This window comes from Phaseolus vulgaris, chromosome 8 (genome assembly GCF_051622355.1).
Source record: "Phaseolus vulgaris cultivar YP4 chromosome 8, ASM5162235v1, whole genome shotgun sequence".
Lineage (NCBI taxonomy): Eukaryota > Viridiplantae > Streptophyta > Magnoliopsida > Fabales > Fabaceae > Phaseolus > Phaseolus vulgaris.
Window position 1 is genome coordinate 56,774,196 of NC_143505.1, and position 23,106 is coordinate 56,797,301.

The following is a 23,106-nucleotide window of genomic DNA, read 5'->3' on the forward strand; positions in this document are numbered from 1 at the left end:
TCTTTTTATAATACTATTATTATTTAATTCTGTGTAGACCCCGCAATGTCCTCCCTGTAATTTTTGTCCTCTTCCCTGAAGTATATGCGTAGGTTGGGTTTCTTTATCCACGCCTGTGGCCGTTATCACTAGCTATGGATAATCGAAATCCATGGAGTGAGCTTGAGAAAAGAGTGGGGTTGGGGAAGTAGGTGGGTGGTTGGATGATGTCTATTGCCTAATCTGGGACCACTTTCTTCATCAATAATGCACATTTTCTTGTCTTCTCCGTTTAATAATGATTTGTGATCATAGCCCAGAGAAAAAAAGAATGTGCACTATTTGTGTACGCATTCAATAAGCTTAGGATAAGCTTTATCTTACCAATGGGATTGCCACCATTTTCCTTCTAGTTACTTCCATGGAACCCTTCACTCAAAAGACGTGGCACTCCTCAGAGAAGTACCTGTGAAGAAAGCGTTAATACAAGTCTCACCACTCATTAACTACATTGACATTATTTAAATAACATGAACCCCAATTAAAATAAAGTAGAAAAAGTTATTCTCGGGCCAATTCTCAATCTACAAGTTATATATACGAATGGGTAAAGAAAAGTAGTATTTAAATTGGAGTGATAGGGATGAAGAAGAACTTAGGTCCCCACAAAATAATAAATGAAGTGAAAGTACAAAATAATGAATGAGTAAAAGTGGAAGAAGAGAGAAATAATTAAGAGAATGAAAATGGTGGTGAAGCTTCTTCCAACTTCTCTCCGTACAAATGTCCGAATTGCATATTTGTTTATGTTGTTGCCAAAGTAGTAAGATAAGATGTCTATTTCCATCTTTCTTCATTCATCTTATGTCATTTTATTATTTCCTAAGGTAACTCTTTCCCTCCACCATAACCCTGGATTAAAATATACAAAAAAAAAAATTACACTCATATTTCTCAATATTTTTAATAACTTATTTGCTTGCTATTTTAACACCACCATAACACCAACAAATTTCAACACCTTCCTCACTCAAACCCTCTTCTTGCTCCGATATTTCCTTTTTGGTTTATTCGAAATTTTGAACATTTGTACGTGTCTAGTTCACATAAACACTTAAAAGATTGAAACCAATTTGAACTAGAACAAAATTTAACAATTGTTCTGTTTCGTGGTATCCCAATAAGGATTAATTTTAAGTGTAATGGTTAAGGCGGGGATGAATTTTAACCAGCCAATGTGCTCAATTCACATTTTTTAGCATAACATACAAAATGGAAGAGGTACAAACAAGTTGTTTTTATGTAGAAAGTGGTTGATTTTCACATCCCAATTTATTATAATTGAAAACTTGTTTAAAGAACGAAAAAGGTATAACTACTATGGTGCTAGTGTTGAAACTTATTCGCAACTTGGTTTAAAAAATGTTTATTTCAACATACAGTACTCTGATTTTATTTTAAGAGTATGATAGTGATGATCACATGTGATGAAGACACAAACGTAAAATATATTTGTGCACAAGTTGACGAACCCGTTTAACTCTTGTACGTTTTTGTTTTTAATAAGATGATATGACACTGTCTTGTTCTATAAAACAGAAAAAATTTATAAATTCTTATTAAAGATAAAATTATGAATCTTATTGGAGATGATATGCTAAAGGTGCTCTTCTGCATATTTGTTTTCATGTCGTTTTGAATTTATATGATTGTCTAGCCCCACATACATTCATGGAACACACATGCTAGATTGTCACACAACTTTTAAGTGGAAATTGCATATATATATAACAAAGAGAAGGATAAACCAATTTTTGCATTAACATGTAAAAAATAAAGAAAAATTATTATTAAGTTCAATTTTTTTATCACACTGATAAATAAAACTTTGAGGGAGTGCATATAAAGTTAATAAAACCTCAAGCATATTGACATTTAGATTAGGTTATTTTGTGCTATTTTGCTAACTGATTTATTTCATACAGTTTTTAATTTGGTAGCTTCTCGTCACTTTTATTCCCTCAGTCATCATGTTTTTTTTTTTCAGAAAAAAATAAACTCAGATTTTTTCTTAGAAAAATATATTCACTTTCGTCTTGACTAATAATTGGTTGATGTGCATATTTTTCTCTACTTATCTCAAAGTATTTTTTTACATATTTTATTCCATATTAAAAATTGACATTGGTATATATTAGAATTATTTATTTCAATGTTTATTAATAAATTTTAATCATTTTAAAATTAATTTGGTTTTATAAACCTAGAGAATAATATTTAAATAATTTAGAATTATGATAATTTAAAGTCTAATAAATTCTCTTATTATTTTTATGAAAGTGACAAATTTTCAAGTTACTCTCTTTGTTCTATTTATTTATTTATATATTCTTCTACAAATGTTTTCATTAGTGTAGTGTTTTTAGCAAGTTTTCTATAAGGAAGCGTTGAAGTTCAAATTCATGATTGATCTGCTTTAACAATATGTACTATTTAAATTATTATAATAGTTAGAAATTTAAATTCCTGATTGATTTGCTTTAGCAATATTTAACATTAATAAATAATTAACTTTCACACATCAATAATTATTTAATCATATATAAAATTAAATTAGTTCTGCTAACTCAAATCTTCTTAATTTATTATTATTATTATTATTAATATTATTATTATTATTATTATTCTTGTTATTATTACAGTATTTGTAGTATATTTAAATATCTATCAATATTTTATACTTAAATTTATTATATATTATTATGATTAAATAACACCCTTAATACTATTTGATACTTAAATAAAATAAAATGAGATATTAATATGTTTCAATGTGGTATGTTATTTTAGAGTTGAAAATTATAAAAATGATTAAGATAATTAGTTTACTTTAATTTAAATACTTAGTACATGTGCATGAATTAAGTATTAAAATGTAATGGTTTCTTTTTTATTTATAACGTGTTTCTTATTATTTAAGGTCATGTATTTCTACAAACTAAAAACCAGAAGTATTTTCATTATTAATTACTTTTAATACGTTCGCTATCTGGTAAACATAAACTTCAGTTAACAAATTGTTTAGCCCAATTCGATCACAAAACAATCATAGCTATATGGGATTTTTCTTTCTACATCTTATAAATTTTGTGCACCTTCTATTCATTTTGAGATGAGCTCTTCCGGATGAAAAAAAAACACATTCTGAAAAGTTCACGCTGAAATAAGCAGGAGGTATCAGTAATTTTTTCCTGTTTGCAAGAAAAATAGCCCAACAGATAATATTGACAGTAAATTAGCCCAATAAATACTAGCCCGTGCATATCTGGCTCAAGGCACATTCTCCCTGCACCCAACACATTCTAACTGGCACCCAATCACTTAATAGTAAAAGACGAATATATCCTTAATGAAATTTTGAAAAATATAATTGTGATATGCACCCAATCACCTGCACCAACCCTATTCTTCTCTTCTTCCATTCCATTGTGCCTGCCGCAGCCACCGTAAGCCACCGTGTTGTGCAGCCACCGTGAGCAAGCTTGTTGTCCAACCACCGTGAGCGACGTTCTTTTCCATTCTTCTGCACCCACCGTGACCTCCATTATCGCAGGCAGAGCACCAGATTCGAAAGTACGTCATGCTTCCGGATATTTTTATCTATAAGTGAGTGAGAGTTGCGGATATTTTTATCCGCAAGTGACTTTTGAGAGGTGCGGATATTTTTATCCATAAGGGAGTTTGGGGTCCGGATATTTTTATCCGTAAGTTTGTTTTGACTTACGGATATTTTTATCCAGAATATAGTTGGGTCTGGATATTTTTATCCGGAATATAGTTGGGTCTGGATATTTTTATCCGTAGGCACAACTGTGGCTTCCGGATATTTTTATCCGTAAGCAACGATCAGTTCCGGATATTTTTATCCGTAAGCAACTAGCAATTCCGGATATTTTTATCCGTAAATGAAGAAGACAAGGGCATTTTAGGATTTTTAAAAGTGTGTCGGGTGCCAGTCACAATTGATCGGGTGCAGGAAGCAATTGCCCTGACTCAATTACTAATAGTGGGCCTATCTCCACAGACAAGGCCCAAAAATTGCATGCAACATATTATTGCAGTAAGTTGGCAATAAATCACTGCCTGTATGAAAATAAATGAATGATGAACAAAACAATTATTAATTATTTATAAACATACATTGTTTGGTTGAAGAAGAAGAAGAAGAAAGAAAAAGAAACGAAAATAAAAAAAAAAAAAAATATATATATATATATATAATAAAAATTGGAAAAGGAAAATTGTTAACAAAAACATACGCAAGTGTTTTTGTGAAGGGGGGTACGAAAGGTTGAGAGTAAAACTATATAGAATACATGTATATATATATATATATATATATAAATGGTAGAATTTAAATCCTGTCCTATCATCAATTTATTTTTTGCGTGAAGAAAACTAAATGTTTAAAAAGCTTTCTCCACCTTGAAAAGAAAATGTTCAGACCACAAGTTCACTCAAAAGGGGATAATAATAATAATATTAATAATAATAGTAATAAATAGCATTGATCATTTAATTGATTTGGTTTAACGGTTACATGTTTTACCATTTTTGTTTTTGTGTTGAATTTTTTTTTGTACTTTCTGTTTGTGACACATAGCAAAATTGTGACACATAGTTGTCATTTCTTCTCCTCAGTTTTGTTGTTTATAGATAAGCCATGATACCCTTTTACTAACAATGACTCGGTAGTAAAAAAAAGTTGAATTGGGTGCAACTTATTTCACTTCGGAATTTGTAGGATTAATCAACTCAGTACACAATTGGAATATTGCACCAAGTTAGAGCATTTTCCCACAATTCACATGCATCATTGCTCATTGCAAATCAATTATTCAAATATATTATAACTTGATTCCTGGGGAGTGTCTGCATTATCTCTTATTGTGATACAGAAGAGAAAAAAACCCTTGCTTTTAGTATGATATTCACATAATATTGTCCATCCATGCATCTGGTCTTCACTATACTTAACTCTTCATGCTAATAAAATAAAATAAAATAAAATAAAATAAAATAAAATAAAATAAAATAAAATAAAATAAAATAAAATAAAAAACTGTCAGGATGTTTTTGTATAAAAATAGGAAGAAATAGGACTTTTTTTATTTCTTATTTTCCCTATATTCATTCTAATTCTACAGGAGACAAAATGAACACTTTTCTATTTTACCAATATAATATAATTGGTTTAAGAACACTATAACTTTTTTTACAGTTTTCTCGTTCGATCACCCATAAGTAAAGCATGAAATAATGGAAGAAAGTGAAAGGTAGCTTTTTATTAGTTAAGATCTCTTTGTCACCTTCACTACTATATATAATTCAAAAGGACTGAGTTCATTTAACACCAATGTATAAATCTAAAACAAAAAGTAGCAGTGCCTCTGTTTTAAATTATAACAGCAAACAAACACTTGTTTACACAGATTTTAACAATGGCATGATAATTTGTGTTGAGAAAACTTGAAAGATTCCCACTAGCCGGGGCATGCAACAATCAGAGAAAGCAACTTCTGCCACTGATATTGATAGACAACGTTGGTAATTTGGTATTACACATTGAGTCTCTTGGAGGGAATAAGGATAATAAATTGTTTAAGCAGTCTCATTCACTGAGCCTATGTTATTGTCGTGTCTGGAAAAGCACATCCACATTCTAAGGATTGTATTGTATGAGCATGGATGAAACACATATTTTTTATTCTCTGTAAAGAAGAAACAGTGTTGCAATGCAGTTAGATGGGAAGAATTTATAAGTGGGAATTAAGAAAATGTGTTAATTGGGTTGCGCATGGTAGGTACTTGTTTTCATAAAAGCAGCGACAAGAAAGTAAAAGACACGGATCATACGGAGAAGGGTGTGGCGGCGTCCTACCTTTCTTTCTTTCACGCCTGTTGCACCATTGCATCCTCTCTTCCTTCTATTCCTAACCCTTTTTCCTTTTTTTATTGCCTTTCTTCCTTTCATCAAACACTACTCCTTATATACGTCCACGAACCCTCTTATAGACACATCCATCAACTCACCTAAAAGCAAAGCACCTTTACAATTATTCATACCTAAAAGTCTTCTATGGGGGAATTATTGCATTATTAAAGATTACAAAATCCTTTTTTTTCATATTTAACGAGTATTTTTAAGAAGTGTACTTTACTTTATAAAATCAACAAAGTATCTCATGAAGTAAAATTTATGTTCACTTATATATTATAAAATGTTTTTATTTTTAGTTGATATGAATTTCTAACACATCCATCTCCATCGAAACTGTTAATTCGTGCGTGAAACTATATATTTATAGGTGGTTCGATAGCGACCCAATAAATGTGACCTAATAAGGATAACAAATTCTTTCTAGGATATACTCCTAAATGACTATGATACTATCATAAGAATTTGACTTTAAACCTAACTCAATCTTATAAAATTAAATGAAATATCCTAAATTATCTATAATCAATGTAAAATCTTCCTTATTTATACATAAAAAAGATACAAGAGAACAGTATTTCCATCCTAATTATTTAGAGATTATTTGGGTAATCATACATGATGAGTTTAATGAGTTATCATAATTTTACTTTTTATAGATATTTGAATGGGTTAAGATATGCATGGGTTTATAAACATTTTTATGGACATGAAACTTTGTGATGCACTTATGATATCAGAACAAATAAATTATATGGTGAGAGGATAAATTATACTGAGGACTAAGTCTAAAATTCACGATTTCTTCTAATTTGTATTCACTCTTCCACATGGAACATATTATATGAAGTGTCTAAGTCTTCTTCGAGAATTAGAGACAAGTTATGGAGAGATATGAAAAATCATTTATGAAACTGAATTGTAAAGAAAAAAGCAAAGACTTTTTATACACAAACTTAAAACTCGAAGTCTGCGAACACGATGATTATTTAGTAATTATTGTTGGTGTAATCAGAATTTTGAGCATTTTGCAACTTGGCAGCACCTTCTTGTTTGGTGTTAGGCTTAATTAGTTGCGGAAATTACTTGATAGCTAGTTTGGTGGCTAACATGACATGTAGACTGAACAACAGCTTGTGGCCAAAACACGTAGGAGTTAGAGCCCTAGTGCTAAGTTTCAAGAGACAAATGACACTCGTGAATAGTACAACATCCTCGGGAATTGTAGAAAGTGCAAGGAAGAATGTGGTCTCTGTCTTTTCTTGACTACCACTCTCGTGTTCCTCAACCACACTATCATCATTTCTTCTTTTATTTTTCCATCACCACTATATCATGAATCACAGCCTTTGCTTGGAACCAAGAAAAAAAATAAAATAGAAGCAGACAAAGTAAAACACTTTCAATGTCTATCTAGGTTACACATAGGCACATTGAATAAAACTTAAAGAATTAAAGTTTAACTATATTTAGGTTTCTCAAACATAATTTTTCTTCTTACATTTATAAAATGGTAAGTCTGATCATTCTTTTTGCTGAGAAAAACATGGTAAGTCTGAAAATGTTAATAAAATTGGAAAAGACAGAAGACAAGGAGAAAGTGACGTAACATACAGAAAATAAAGCAGCTTCCATTGTGCTGGTCGCAAGGTGCCCCTTCAAATCTCTCTATGCATATGTTGTCGTCTCTATAATTATGCTCCCACGTCTTAAAAGGAAGATTCCCATGAACACAAGTCAACTTAGTATAGGTAGTGTTTGGTTTAATTTATTTTAAAAAGGAATGAACAAAACATTTTTTTTTTAATTTCCATGATCTAACACGTTATATTCATTTAAAAAACGACTTGGAAAAAAATTTAAACCTAAAAATTGTAAAATTACTAAACGTATTTAAGTTTGAATTCAATCTTATTTTTAATAACAATTTTAAAGTAAACATTACGGGAGTAACTTATTTCAAGTAAACATTAAAATCTAAAATAATGGAAAATTTTAAATTGATTAAATAAATATATGAAAAAATACAAGTAAAAGTTCAGAGGGAAAGTGTAAATTTATAAAAGAAAATCAAAGAGAGAATATAAATGTTTGATAATTGATTGAGAAAAAAAATAAAGAAATATGCTGAATAAAACTTTTAAAAGTAGTTCAAAACAGAGATTTTTTAAAAAAGAAAAAAGATTTAATAATTTTAAACCTATTAAAAGATAGAATTCAATTATTAAATAATGGTAAAATCATACATCATAAAACGAAAGGAAGTGTTGGAAAAGCTCATGTCTTTACGTTAAAATAGGTATGCAACTCAAATTATATAGAAATTAACATTATATTTGATTTTTTAAAGCTAGAGGAAAATTTTAGAAAATAAAATACAAAACTATGATTTTTAACAAAAAGAAATATTAGTGAAGTTTATAATAAAATTTACGTTCATAAAGTTTTTTTATAAATAATGTTTTCACTTTGAGTCTAATTACAGCTTTGGATTTTATTTATTAGATTGAATTCTCACTTTGCAGGAAATGCAACATTAACTATTTATATGATCAATATAAATATTACGTGTGTGTTAAAAAAATTTACCCTTACAAACTAACTTTAAAGTTAAATTATACTCAAATATAAATTAAAGATTTTTTTTTTGCATTTATATTGTTGATCCTATATGTAAACAAATCACCTACAAGAGCTTAACTTAAAGTTCAAATTTAGGCACGAGGGTTTGCATTAAAGATTTGGCACTAATATTATATAATTAAAATGTTTAAGTGTTTTGTTGAAGATTTCACACTTATTAGTAACATAGTCAAAATAGTGTGTAGAAGTGAAGGAGTTATGGTATATTCTATGCTAGCTTTTGGAGTTGATAGATGCCAAACTCATTATAAGATAAATAGTATATTACAACTTTAACTTTTAACTATTCTCCAATAACTTTAGCGGGCAACGTTTCTTTTTAAAAGCAAAGTTTGGCTTAACTCACATGTCTTGATGGAATTGGATTAATTTGACAATTAATGCTGTCGAAGCACTAAGCATCAGAGATAAGACAATGAAAACTACACAAATATATAACAGTATATAAATTTTAGGAGTAAGTGCACACTTTACTGAAAAACACACTGTGTTGTGTCTAAGAAGAACTCGAGGAAATAAAAATAAATAAACGATGAAGAATCATATAAAATATGGTTAAACTTCAATTAGTGAAACTTGAAGTTCGCTGCCCCAAGACCGAAACGTTGAACAACGGCTGCTTTTGCGCATGACTTTCTATTTCTTTATTGCCATGAAAAAACACCACTCTAAATGAAACAGATCGAATACAGTACATGCAATGAAAAACATTACAAGATTAATATATATGCTATATTTTCTATGCGCAATTTGATGTTGTTTTTCTATGGAAAGTACACAACAAGTGTTACAATCATGATAAAATATAACAGTTATGCCCTATTTTTTAGGTATATATAACTGTTCATTGCTCAAAATTGTAACAATTATGCAGTGTTTTCATGAAAAGAAACACAAAAAATACTCATCGATCACCTTTTGTTTTGCCCCATAATGGTCCCTCATATTCTCTAAATTCAAAGAAGACAGAACGTTGATTGTAAGATCTGTGATCCCCACACAGCAATGCAACAAAAAATAAAAGGACAAAGATTTTGACATTAGATTAATGAGTTAGGGTATTATATATATATGCGCACGATTGGGATCTTTATGGTTCAGATAATCTCAGAACTAATAAAGTTGAGTTCAGAGGCAGAGAGAGAGAGAGAAAATCATATCTGGAAGAAAACATGGATGAGGGCATGTCAGGCTTTTGCATCAGATCAGGAAGTGTCCGTGGTAAAAGTGGAAGCACTACTTCTTCTGCCACTGGCACCAAGTGTGGGCGTTGGAATCCCACCACTGAACAGGTTAAACTTCTAACTGAACTCTTCAGGTCAGGGCTCCGCACTCCAAGCACTGACCAGATTCAAAAGATCTCCACTCAGCTCAGCTTTTACGGTAAGATTGAGAGCAAGAATGTCTTCTATTGGTTTCAGAACCATAAGGCCAGGGAAAGACAGAAGCGCCGCAAGGTCTCCTTTGATGACAAGGATCTCATTCGTAGACAAAACTCCTTCAATACTTCCACACAAAGTAAGTATTACATCTGTTTCCATAACTTTTTCCTAGTAATTATTCATAAAAAGTCTTAAAAAGTTAGAATAAAATTGAACTTTTGCCGTAAACTAATGCTTAAGCTGATTTAAAGTGTTCATGGAAAACTTTATGGAAGAGAGTGTGGAAGATTGTCAATTAGCTCTTGAGGTTCTATGTAATGTGTTTTTAACAGTTTTCCTTATTGTTGTAGGTCTTGCTGATACGTATCGAGTTTCAGAGCCAGATAGGGTGATTGAGACTCTTCAACTCTTTCCCTTGAACTCCTTCGGTGAATCTGAACAAGAGAACCTAAGGCTACATGCAAATGAATTTAGGGATAGTAGTACAATGTTTTCGTACATGATGGATGAACAAATAGAGCACCCACCATTGGACCTGCGCTTGAGCTTTCTGTAAAAGGGTTTCAGTCTTTTGTGTGGTGGTGGAAGGCAAGAAGATTTTTACTAAATTCATTGTTGTTACTTGGTAGACTTAGGTTTAGCATAAAGAAAACATTTAGGGGTGTATGATGGACCGTTAAGACAATATGTAGTTTATGAGATTAATATTTACCTAGTGATCAGTTTTAGCTCCATTAAAATATTCTAAACGTCTAGACATTCTCCTTATGCTCCTTCAATTTTGATTTGATCTTTGTTGGATTATACTTGGATAGCTTGGGATTCTAATTTCTATCCTCATGAGATTTCTCACCTTGGAATTCATAAAGGATAACATTAGTACTTTACTGTTCTACCAGTTACAAATGGGTCGTAGTCATACCTCGGGTCTGATTCCATCTTTGAATATCATGAACCACATTTACAACACAAGAATATATATATATAAAACAAGGCATTGTAGCTAACCAAGATAGCATGTCACTCATTGTTACTATCAAATTACTACTAATTTTGTTTGGGAGAGGTACTTGGATAATTATGAAGACCAGTGGTCTTACTCAACTCACATGTATGTAAGGAAGCAAGCTAGTCACGTGCAAGGGCAAATTATTCAACGATAATAAACAATAAATCAGTATGAATTGGATATATATATCATTGTGGTGTCTAAAGATTAAATCCAAATAAGAATTGTGTATAATAATAATATTTTCTTTATACCTTTCGTATAACGACAAACACTGATATATGTTAGTTTAATTCTTGGTGTATTACTTATATGCTTTACGTGTTGGAGACTTACAAGGTTTGATATCTGAAAGATAGTTTACTGTAATGATAAGCTGATAATCATATGAGGAGTCAATTTCATTCTTGAAGCATCAACATTACTCCCTCCACTTTCACATAATCTAGTTTTATTACTTGACTGGTTAACTTGAGTAATCTCAGTTAACACTTGATACAGAGTAATCTAGTTTTATCACTTGATAATCTAGTTTTATTACTCCCTGCATTAATTAATGCAGAGTAATAGAACATCCAAGATTGGTGAGCAAACGATATTTTATTAGTTATATACTAGCGAAATCATCAAACTTGTGTGATGGTGTGGGTTTTGGCTCTTGATCAGTGAATTAACATGGTTTTCAACAGCTGATTTAAAATTTGGCAACTTAGTATTACTCTCACTTTTTGTGTCCTCATTCACTTCGCATGACACGATAGCAAAAATTGGTACCATATAAATTTTTTTCTAAAATGTTGCTGGTTTTTCTTTCATATTATTGATTTTGTGTAAAATAAGATGAATTAAACTAATCGATCTGTGAAATTGGCAGGAACTATTACCAAATTGAAAAAAAGAAGAAAGGAATTAATTTAAGTGCCAAGAATTTTTTCGATCATGATGTCAATGACACCAATTGTCTAAAACAGTGAAAAACTTGTTCCGTTAAACTCGACAGATATCCCACTTTTTTTTTCCTTCTAAAACTTGGTTTTCGGAAAGTGTATTCCAAAATAAAAATTCTAATATTCCAGATTTCCAAAAAATTAATATTTCAAAAATACTTCCAGAACTGTTAAAAATTTAATATATTTTAAAACTTAATTTTCCGAATGTTTTAAAATTTTAATATTGTAGACTGTACTTTAAAAAAATTATAAAATTAAGTAAAAATTGCCGTGTTGATTCACGTGGAGGCCCAGTGTGTACTATTTAAGGCTTTGTTATAGGCCCCATAACTACCGTGGTCAGAAGCCCGTCACATTTATGATTGTATTTCTGCAAAGCCCAAAACTGACATTATATAATGAACTGGAGAACCATAGCGCTAAACAAAATTCGAAAATGACAAAAAAGAAGTACAAAAAGGAAGTGCATTAGAGCATGATGAAAATTATGTCTTTGATAAAAAAAAAATCTGCAAAGATAGATAAGAAAGTGATTTTATTGAGGAATTAAAAATCAAAAGAGACAAATTTATTAGCATTCAAAAAAATAACTTTAAACTTCTTTTCGCTTTAGGCAAATGATCTTCATTACTATAAACTATTTTTCTATTTTAAAAATATTAACAACCAAATAAAATATTAATTAATTAAATTATAAGTTTTATACAATCTTGTTATTGAAGTGAAAATTGTAAAAAAATGAAATAATATAATACAATAAAATTCATACAAAATAAATTAAGATCTTACATAATAATTCTTGTTATGGAAATAGCTTAATTGCAATTTATAGGAATGGTATGAATAATCAATATACCAAAAGTCAGTGAGTAGGCTGATTCCTCTATCTCAAAGTGTAAACTTTTATGATTGATTATTAAAAAAATTATTGACAAGCATATATATGATTTCTTTAATGAATTTTAAGCACTAACAAATTATCTTTTTTAATAGTTTCTTTTTTTCGTTCTAGACTTTCATTGATCTTACAGCATTGCTGCCTTAATAAATATTTCCTAACTCTACTTTCTCTTTTGTTAAAATCTTCTCTCTCACTTTTCATTAGATAACAAAAGTATATATTTGTTTATGTTTTATAAGTAAACTCTTTTAATTAATCTGACACTATTAAATAAATATATCCCCGAAAACCCATCTATTCAATCTTGTAAAGAAATAATCATTCATCTATTATCTCTCAAAAATCTAAATTAACTCAATCAAATTTTCACTAATTAAATATTTATTTTACAAAATCCAGTTCTGGAAACTCTTAAAAAAAAAAAAAATTTTAATAAATATTATTTTTATAAAAGGACGTGAAAAATAATTAACAGATAAATTAGATTGGATGAAAAGTGATTAATAAATTCTTAAATTCAATCTATTATAACTGGATATAAAATTTGATTTATATATTCATCCCCTTTGTCACGAGTAGTTTTGATTATAAAGTACCCGTAGCTAACATCATTGACTTTTTCTTGAAATTTTGGCATGTTTAGACATAGAAGAAGACAAACTGGTAATACCTTTCTGGTTATAAATGTGATTGACAGCACTTTTTGTACAAAGAAGTTGGTGAAGCATAGGGTGGGCGGTGTGCAGCTATTACATGAAATTGACTAAAGTTTTGAGGTATGACCATAAGAATCAATGGAAACTGGTGTGTGAAATGATATTGACACTTGCTTGCAGATACGTTTGGGTTTACATTTGCAGCTTCAGAATTGAAAACTACATTGGCATAATAGTACGGCAAATGCATGCCATTCAAAGTAGTAGACCATTCATTATTTCCACTTGCATGCATGAACCCACTCGGTTCATTGTATAAGCAGTTACCCTATTCTACGAGAAACCTCCAAAAACCTAATGCCTTCTATATGTAGCTATAATCTTTGGTTTTGACTAGTAGTCTGTCAGAATATTGTAGTATATGTTTAGGGTACTACTAGCTAGGCACGAGGGGGGTGTAGAGTTTTGGGAATTTGATGTTAGGTTCACTATCTTTTGAACGAAGACTACGAATGTTCTTTGGAGAAAATCATTTTGGTAAGATATTTTTTTTTAAAAAAAATGCGCTGGATTTGAGTTTGGATCTATTATATAATGTGAACTCATCTATTGTGATCAACCATGGTTTATCATGTTGTTTGATCTAGTTTGTGTTTAGTTAGTTAGCTTTATATGTTTTGAGGAGAGTTTTTTACAATGTATGATACTGACTTCAATGTCTTATATAATATTGTTATCTCTTAATTGTATAACTCTATTTCCCAAGAAATCATCACCAATATTATTTTCATTTATACTATAACAAAAATTTCTAAAGATAGGAAAACCATGATTTCTAGAAAAATGATCCAAGGTTTTTTTAACTTCGAAAACAACTCACCTCGTCACAACAAAGGACCAATGATGTTATTATACCAAACTGAAGTCTACGTAGGAGGAGTTATTGAGCTACAAACCTTCCTTTCCGTGGTGGCTTACAATAACTTCAAGATTACAATTGTAACACCCAAAACACTTACTATCTATTATGTTGTGAATTCAATAGAGGGTTTTATATAAGGTATATAAATATTTTTTTCAAAATATTACTTATACACATCTAAAACATATATAAAAGATGAAACCTAATAAAAGCCTACAGTCTTCCATATTAAACAAGATACTTTGATGTCTTCCATATTAAACAAGATACTTTGATGTCTCTAAATCCAAGTAGAAAACTTGAAAATTTTGTTGTTGCGCATGTGTTGTTTAGTTATTTGAAACTTGTTAATTCATTCCTTAAGATGATCCAAGTTCAATTGAATCTTTACCTTTTTTAAAAGATGAGTTTTCTAAAAGGGTGTGAAATTTCAACCTGTTGAAATGTCGAATCAATCCATTGTTTGACACTTAGTGGTTTTTAAAATGATTTGGAAAAACTTAGCTTTGTTTTGACTTTGCTATCAAACATAATCAACCGGTTGTTTCGATCAATCAACTTATTGTTTTTTGTGAAAACCTTAACAAAACTTTGTTAAGTGGGTTGAACTGTTTTAAATGATCCAACTGACTGCTTTTGGCTTTTGGTTTAACTGCTTTGACCAATTAATTGAGGTTACATAAAAGTTTTTTAATGCTCCTTAGCATTAACTAAGAAAGAGAGATTCATCAAAAAAGTTTTTCAAGATTTCAAAAGCTTTGGATCATCTCAAGTGTGTGGAATAGGATTGGGTTTTGTACTTCTGAACTTTAAGCTTTGATTTACCCATTGTATTTATGTGTGTTCTTATGTAAGGTAGTTTCAGAACGTGTTTATAGAAAATGTGTTGTTTGCTATAAAGTGGTGTGTGTTCTTGAAGGGTTCATCACTCTTGGTGTGTGTTTTGTAATCTATGATTGATTACATAGTGAATTCTCAGAGGTTAGCAAAGGGCTTAATGTAACTTTTGGTTAAGAGTGAATCGGTATAAATTGTTTTAACATTGTTTTTCAATTTTTCTAGTATAAACAACTACTTGTTTCGTGAAAACAACTGGTTAATTATTTGGAATCAAACTTAAAACAATTTTTTATTAGTTGAACATAATTTTCAATTGATTGATTCTACATAGCTTTTTACTTTACCTTCAATCTTTGTGAAAATCTTTCAAAAACAATTCACCCCCTCTTGTTTAGGCCTCTAATTCTAACATCCAAGACACTACATATTTTTTTACTTTAAGCCACGTTGACTTGTTAAAGGTTTTTAAAAAGCGTTGCCTAAAATATGGATAAGTAATGATTTTTAAATTTTAACTATATAGTAAGGTTTATTTGCTTTGACTCAATGTATATGGGACACCTATTGTCTATTTATTTCAAACATGTTATAGAATGTGGAAAATTATAGGCAACACTTATTAAACTGTAGTTACTTCAAGCAACATTTTTTTAAAATGTGAAAACTTTAGGTAACACTCCTTAAAGTTTGGGTGATTTAACCAATATTTTATGCCATATTTTTTAAAATTGTAGGTAATTTAGACAACATTTATTACCTATGGACTTTAATATATCATATACGGAGATACAAAGACGTGGTTACACTAGGCCACACTTATATAATCGTTGTCTAAACATAGAAAATGAAACAAGTTTACAAGTGTCGTTTGAGGACTACCAAATACCACATTTGTAAAATCGTTGCTTATTTAAACCATATTTTTTTAAATGTTGTCCTTAGAATATGTTGGCTAAAAAATAAAACTCGGATCTAAAAGTGGCCACAAACATATATATGTGGCCTAAAAGTGAAAAATATAACACTTTTACAATGTGGCTTATGAATAACTATAATAAAAATATTATTATTATCAATAAAAATAAAAAATATTATTATTAATAATAATCAAAATAAGAATAATAGTAATAATCATAATAAGAATCGGAATCATAATTTGACAATAAACTTTGTTGATGTAGTGATTATAGGTTTTATGTTTACTCATGGGACCTGTGTTTGATTTACTATAACAAACAAATTGTTAATAATATTAAATGTGACCTAAACATAAATGCAACACTTAAACAATCATTGATTAAAATTACAATAAAAAGTGTGGCCTAAATTTGGATAGAAAAGTGTTGCCTATTTTACCTGTCTAAGGGAATGGTTTTGAAAGTTGATTTTTAGGTTTAAACTTAATTTTGATGGTATTGTTGTTAAACACAAAGTTAGACTTGTTGCTAGGGAATTACGCACCCAACAATATGACATTGATTTCAAGAAAACTTTTTCCACTATTGCCGAGATCACTACTCTTAGACTTCTTTAGCTCCTTCCAAGCATTAGCATTTAGCCTAACTATATATGTTAATAATGTTTTTCTAAGCGGTAATCTTGAAGAATATACTTATATGAAGATTTCCCGGGGTTACAACCACACTATTTGAAACAACTCCATTGCTCCTCTTGTTTGCAAACTTTAAAAAAAAAAACTATATGTGGGCTCAAACAAGCTTCAAGAAGTTGGTTTACCAAATTCAGTAATACTTTGCTTTGTCATGATTATAAAAAATATAATAATGATTATTCTTTGTTTACTAAAGGCAGTAGTTTAGATTTTGTTGTGGTCTTAGTTTATGTGGATGATATTATTATTTTGGGCCTAATAATGATGATATTTCATGCACAAAAATTCTTCTTCGTAAACATTAGATTAAAAGATCTTGGACATCTTAAAATTTTTCTTGGAATAAAATTATCTAGGTCTAAAAAGAAGGAATATTTATATGTCAAGTGCATTATGTTTTTGTCTCTATTTAAAGATTGTGGTATGTATGGACGCGAACCTTCAACTATCCCAATTTATCTGAATTTAAAACTTATTACATAATTGGGTTCCAAGTTAGTTAATCCTCAACAATAATAGAGACTTATAGGAAGATTTTTATACTTAACTACATCTAGGTTTGACATATGTTTAACTTTCACAAACTTAGTCAATCTCTAATCCTTATATTGATTATATGAATATTGTTCATACTTTGTTTAGGTACCTCAAAAACATTATTAGACAAGGCATTGTTTTTAAAGTAGATTATGATACCCGATTTCATGCTTATGTAATGCTGATTAGGGATCTTGTCCAGATAGCTGGAAATCTATGAATTGATTCTGCATTTTTCGATATATAACTCTTTAATCTCTTGAAAGTCCAAAAAAAAGACAGGGTCAGCAAATCTTCTACCAAGGCAGAATGCAAAGCTTTATCAACTATTTTAAGTAAAATAACTTGGCTTAGACATCTATTGCATAACTTCCATATTGACACTTCTTTTGCCTTTGTTGTGGTAGTAAAGTTGTTATGCAAGTTCTCTATATGTTTTTGTATATTTAGGGTAGGTGACCCATATAATATTTGTGGGTTAATAGATCTGACTTGTTCTATATAGGTTTATAAATTTATGAACTAACCCGCATAAACTAAAAAGTTTAAAAAATTCTTTAGAATTCTTTTAATCTCAACTTTGAGTATTTCGTCAAAACAAGGTTTTGTTACAAATATTACAACAATAATAAAAACTTATACTAATGATTTACGATTTGTTACAAGTAAACATTGAAACATCCTATAAAGTTTTTATATTAAAGTCGGCCACAATAAATTTAGATTTATACTTATATTAATAAAAGTATTTAACCATATTAAACATACAAATTATACTATGTAACAATAAAACATTAAAAAATTTAATGCAAATTGTGAGAAAGGACAAACCGGTCTATACTTTAATCCACGTAAATTACGCGTTATGTGGAGTGTATCTATAGGAGTTTTGAACAAATTTGTAATCCTTTCATCTTTTTCTTGTGTCATGCGGATCGGTAACAATAAAATATTTAAAAAAATTAATGCAAATTATGAGATAGGACAAACTTAATTATACTTTAATTTACCCAAATTATGGATTATGGGGAGTGGATCTACACGAACTTAAGAATAATTGTCCAATCCCTTTCATCTTTTTTCTAATGTGTTGCGGATCAGTCCACGTAACTCACCTTTTATTGCCATCTTTATTTTTTTTTTTATATTATTTGTTCTTTGTGTAAAATTGGATAGATTTACACAGTAATTAGTCAACTTACGCTTATAAAATTTGAGAACAGTTCATATAACACAAAAAAAATTGTATTTTAAAATTATTTAATGGTACTGTATATGAAAATGTGTTCGACTAACAACAATAATACTAATTAACAAGATCAGTCATTTGAAAATAAACTATGGCATAAAAAAAGAGTTGTTCTGAGTACCCGTCCGCCATGTATGATCGTTTTTATAAATAGATTTTTTTTATCGGCATTTTTATAAATAGTTCACTAACCGAAATGTCAAAGATATTAATTAAAGAATTAAAACATTTATTTATGGGAATTCACATTGAAATAGCTAACAATAGTTTTTATTAAATTATTTCTATTTTGAATTTCTTAATCAAGGACACAGGTCAACTTTTGTCTTTTATTAAAATATGTAAGATAACAAAATGAAATAAGTTACTCAGTCCTATAAGCACATAAAATATTTAAATTTTTTAAATTATGATAGTTTACAATATTTTTACTTTTGTATTATATGACACTTTTTTTTTTATCAGCAATAAAAAATAAATAAATGCGAACTATTTCAGGAATGATTCAACCCTTGTACAAAAGACATAATAACCAACTTCTAACTAGAGCCACTAATCTAACAAACTAAAGCTCAAACCGTACTAATAAAACCTAAAATACTTTAAGAAACCATCCTGATACACTTCAAAGATTCCAAACACTAATTAGAATAGGAAAACTATAAGCAAAACGAGATTTTACAGAAATCGAAGACCAAACATTTACTTGCACCATTGCACACACTTCTGACACATCAACCACACCCCTTTTGAAAATGATAGAATTCCTGTGATTCCAGATTTCACTCACAATCCAAACCAAATTGTACTCCACACATCATTAATTGAATATGAAGACAAGCTCATCCTAAACAAAGTTTGACATAGGATCAATGTGAGACACAAACTATACTTATCCCAAGTATTTCTTTATAAATTATAATTTTCCAGAATTTAAATTAAAAGGTAGAAATATAATTACGTCAAAAGAAGTTTTGGTTTTATTTCTCCACGATCATATCATTTTGGACAATTGTGTTTCGATTCATTTCCACCAGAATCAAATAACTGCTACATGTAACTCTTGCAGTTATGTAACTGTCATCATGCTGTTGTCCAAGGACAAGCCATGGACAAAATGCCCCTCTTGCTTCCTGATTTGACAAAATGAAAATTATTATGTTACAAGATTAGCTTAAGCTTATTTTACTCTGAATTCGTTTTTTTTAATGCTTGTCTGATTTTTGCTCCAACTAACAACTTTGTTGTTATCCTAACTCCATATTGTCTGCTCTTTTTTTTTTTTTTTCTGAGTTTGATGTCAGTGGTTCTTTAGCTGTATGTGTTGAATCATTTAAAAGGATAATATTTTTAATTAATTAATTTAAAATATATTTTTGAAATTAATTCAGTTTGTTTCATGATAAAGAACTTATGTCATCTATTATTTTTGACGTTTTGAACTTGAATTATTTATTTAATATGATTCATTAATTTAAAAATAATGATGATAGGTGATAGAATCAAAATTGGGTTATTGGGAAAAAAAGCTTTAAATAGGAAGAAAATAAGCAGAATATGAGATAAAAGGAAGTGTTAAATGTTTTGTTTTGTTTTTGAGTTGCATATCTGTTATGAAGTGTATTATTTAGTAGTCTCTCTGGGTGTGTCGGGAGTATTGGTCGCTGAGTGTGTTTTATGTTTGGAGTTTTGGCAGGTAAGTTCCCCGAAATGAGAGTGAAGCAGAAGCAATAATGAAAGGTGACAGCATATGATTTGAGGGAAAGTGGAGCAAGTTGTTGTGTGTCTGAAAACTTTGTACATCTGAATTTGGTTGATATAAATCGTGTATGTAAGTGTGATATTGATATTGACATTGAGTGCATGTGAAGTGGTAAGGAGGATAGAATCCCAATAAAAGCGCTAGACTCAGCTGTCCCTAAAAATACTCACTTAAACAGTCAAGCCTCCTCCTTTTATTCAACTTCTATTATCCAGTACGGCAGTACTTTATCCCATCCCACGTTTCCTTTTTCTTTTCTTTCACTTACTACTTCCAACTTCCAACTTCCAACTTCCAATTACTTCATATTCTACATTCACACTCTTTCCACAACTCTCATGTTTTTTTTTTAAATATTCAAATCCAACTTAATTTCCCAAAATTACTTCATATTAAATTAATACTTTATTACAACTGTCTCTGAAAACTCTATCTTTGAAGAGAAAAGGAAACCATTTGATAAGCTGAAAAAAATGGACCACATCATACTCAATTAAAAACAGATAAAAACGCTAAAAAAAAAAACATTTTATGTCACCATGATACAGCCCCCAATCCCGAATTAAATCATCACTGCTCCAACCATGTCCTCCTCCCAACACTACCATGACGTGACCATGCGAGCAAGTAGTTACGCCGGATGCACCACCTTTTCACACGTGTCACAACTGACACGTTGCATATCTCGTGAATTCTGGATCAGATTCCAGCGCTTCCATGGTTTCGGGCGCTAAAACAACCTCCAAATCAACGGTCCCTGTTCCATCTCTTCCGGGAAACGCCGAGATCTTACCGTCGAATTTGTTCGCTCTTCCACTTCTCACCGCCAGAGGTCTCCCCCACCCGAAATTGTTATCGTACATTGGAAACCTCGGAGAACTACCCATAGTGATGGATGCGCCGTCAGGGTTCCCAAGAGGGAAGCACCTGGGTTTCTGCTCCCAATCGTCTACGAAGCGCCGCACCATGGCCTCGTCGTGCGCCTTCACGTTTGAGTTCAGCTGCTCCGCGCACCACCGTAGATCCCTGGATAACACGTCACCGGCACAGGCGTACGTTGGCACGCTCTGAATCGCGTTCCCGAAGTAGTACTGTTCCAATTTTGGTTCTATTCGGTGACGGCAGTTAACCGCCATTCTGAACGTGGTAGTTTTGGAAGCAGGCAATTTCCTCGCGCGCGTAATCGCGCGCCACAGCAACGCGCACACTGATTGAAACGACGAAATCTCCATCGTTTCGGTAATCGTTTGCGGTTTCGAATTCGAGTTCACCTTGAACCAACTCTCCAGAATTGTACCGGCCTTGCCGTTGTTCTCCTTCGCGTGATGATCGTTGCTTTGCTTCCGCATCAACTCGACGCTCGTGCTGTTGTTCTCCTGACACCGACGGTTGTTCGTCTTGGCCTTCAGTTTCTGAATTGTTTCGCGGCTGAAACTGAAGATTCTCTCGCGCAGCGGCGCGTGAGAATCGAACGTGACCTGAGGACCGCCTTCCGGTAGCCGGAGGACGGCGTCAGAGATCAGAATGGAGTCGCGGTGGAAGTACGGTACATTGCGGATGCTTTTGTTCGCGTTTCTGCAGAGCTGAGCGAAGGTATTGAAGAAGTTCCAGAAGGAGGTGCCATCGGTGACGGCATGATTGACGGCGCAGCCGATGAAGAGGCCGTCAGCGAGTTCGGTGACCTGAACAGCGAGAATTGGTGAGTAATGGCCGGTGTAGCTGACTTTCCTGTCGAAGGCGAAGAAGTCTTTGAAATATTCGGGGACGTCGAGTGGGGACAGTAGGTCGCAGATGCGAATGGTGGTGGCATTGGTGTGTATGAAATCGACGCCGGCGTCGTTGCAAGCGATGTAAACGTAACCTTGGGAATCGGTAGTTAAACGGCCAGCGAGGGGTGGAAAGAGAGAAAGTGTGCGAGAGAGTGCAGATTTAAGAAGAGGAATTAAAGAGTAGAGTGGAATATTGGGTTGGGTAAAGAGACATCCCTTTTGGATATAGTGGCAGGACAACATGGGGAGGTCCGAAACAGAGAGTTTAAGGTTTCCGATAGTAGAGTTTTGGTCTGGAAAGACGGTGCATTTGGAGAGTAAGGTAGGTGCAGAATCAGAAAAAGGCATCTTGGTAGAGATGTTGTGTGTGTTATGCAAATTGGTATTGAAAAAGCAATTGGATAAAAGAGATTTTTGTCTTTTCTCTCTTCCTCTCTATGGTGTGCGTAATTGGAAGGGAAGTGAGGAGTCGGGTAGGGATGGGAGAAGACGTTGCAAGTGTCCCTATTATATATAGGCACCAACAAAGTGTCTTCATTCATGCATTTTATTTTCTTGATCCTTGAGCCTCAGTCATGTTTGCCTTCCTTATTTTATTTATTATTTATTCTTTATTCAGAACTACCATTTTGGTGGTTGTTAATCACTCTTTTTATTTTACCCTTTTCAAGCTCCAACCTACCTTTTCCCATTCTTTGGTTAATCCTCCTCAAGTCAATTCAAATCTCTGCCAACAAACAAATTACTTATCCAAAAACGAGCACTCAAATCTAAGAATAGACGCTACAATTTTATTTTCCCCATCTCAATTTTTTTTAAACAAATCAATATTTTATTACCAGTTTATAAAAATATGTTTTTTCAAGATTTGAAGCATTTTAAAGCCATTTTCACCCT

The 23,106-nt window shown here is 31.3% G+C and overlaps 2 protein-coding genes across 2 annotated transcripts; one reads left to right on the forward strand and one right to left on the reverse strand.

Annotated features, from left to right (window-relative positions):
* The first annotated feature begins 9,581 nt into the window (after window positions 1-9,581).
* On the forward strand, window positions 9,582-10,898 carry WOX7 (WUSCHEL related homeobox 7). The gene is made up of 2 exons (XM_068631470.1): window positions 9,582-10,138; window positions 10,353-10,898. Exons 1-2 carry the CDS (start codon window positions 9,793-9,795, stop codon window positions 10,556-10,558), a joined length of 552 nt encoding a protein of 183 aa, XP_068487571.1. The 5' UTR covers window positions 9,582-9,792; the 3' UTR covers window positions 10,559-10,898.
* Window positions 10,899-20,808: 9,910 nt separating this feature from the next.
* Window positions 20,809-22,762, reverse strand: LOC137825512 (HXXXD-type acyl-transferase family protein). Its single transcript, XM_068631194.1, has one exon. It carries the CDS (start codon window positions 22,555-22,557, stop codon window positions 21,103-21,105), a length of 1,455 nt encoding a protein of 484 aa, XP_068487295.1. The 5' UTR covers window positions 22,558-22,762; the 3' UTR covers window positions 20,809-21,102.
* Between the last annotated feature and the right edge of the window lie 344 nt (window positions 22,763-23,106).

Bases quoted from the DNA above. Each gene is read 5' to 3' on its own strand.
- LOC137825512 (XM_068631194.1), bottom strand. From the start codon at position 22,557: ATGCCTTTTTCTGATTCTGCACCTACCTTACTCTCCAAATGCACCGTC.
- WOX7 (XM_068631470.1), top strand. From the start codon at position 9,793: ATGGATGAGGGCATGTCAGGCTTTTGCATCAGATCAGGAAGTGTCCGT. The intron at 10,139-10,352 runs GTAAGTATTACA...TTATTGTTGTAG, and splicing joins CTTCAATACTTCCACACAAA to GTCTTGCTGATACGTATCGA.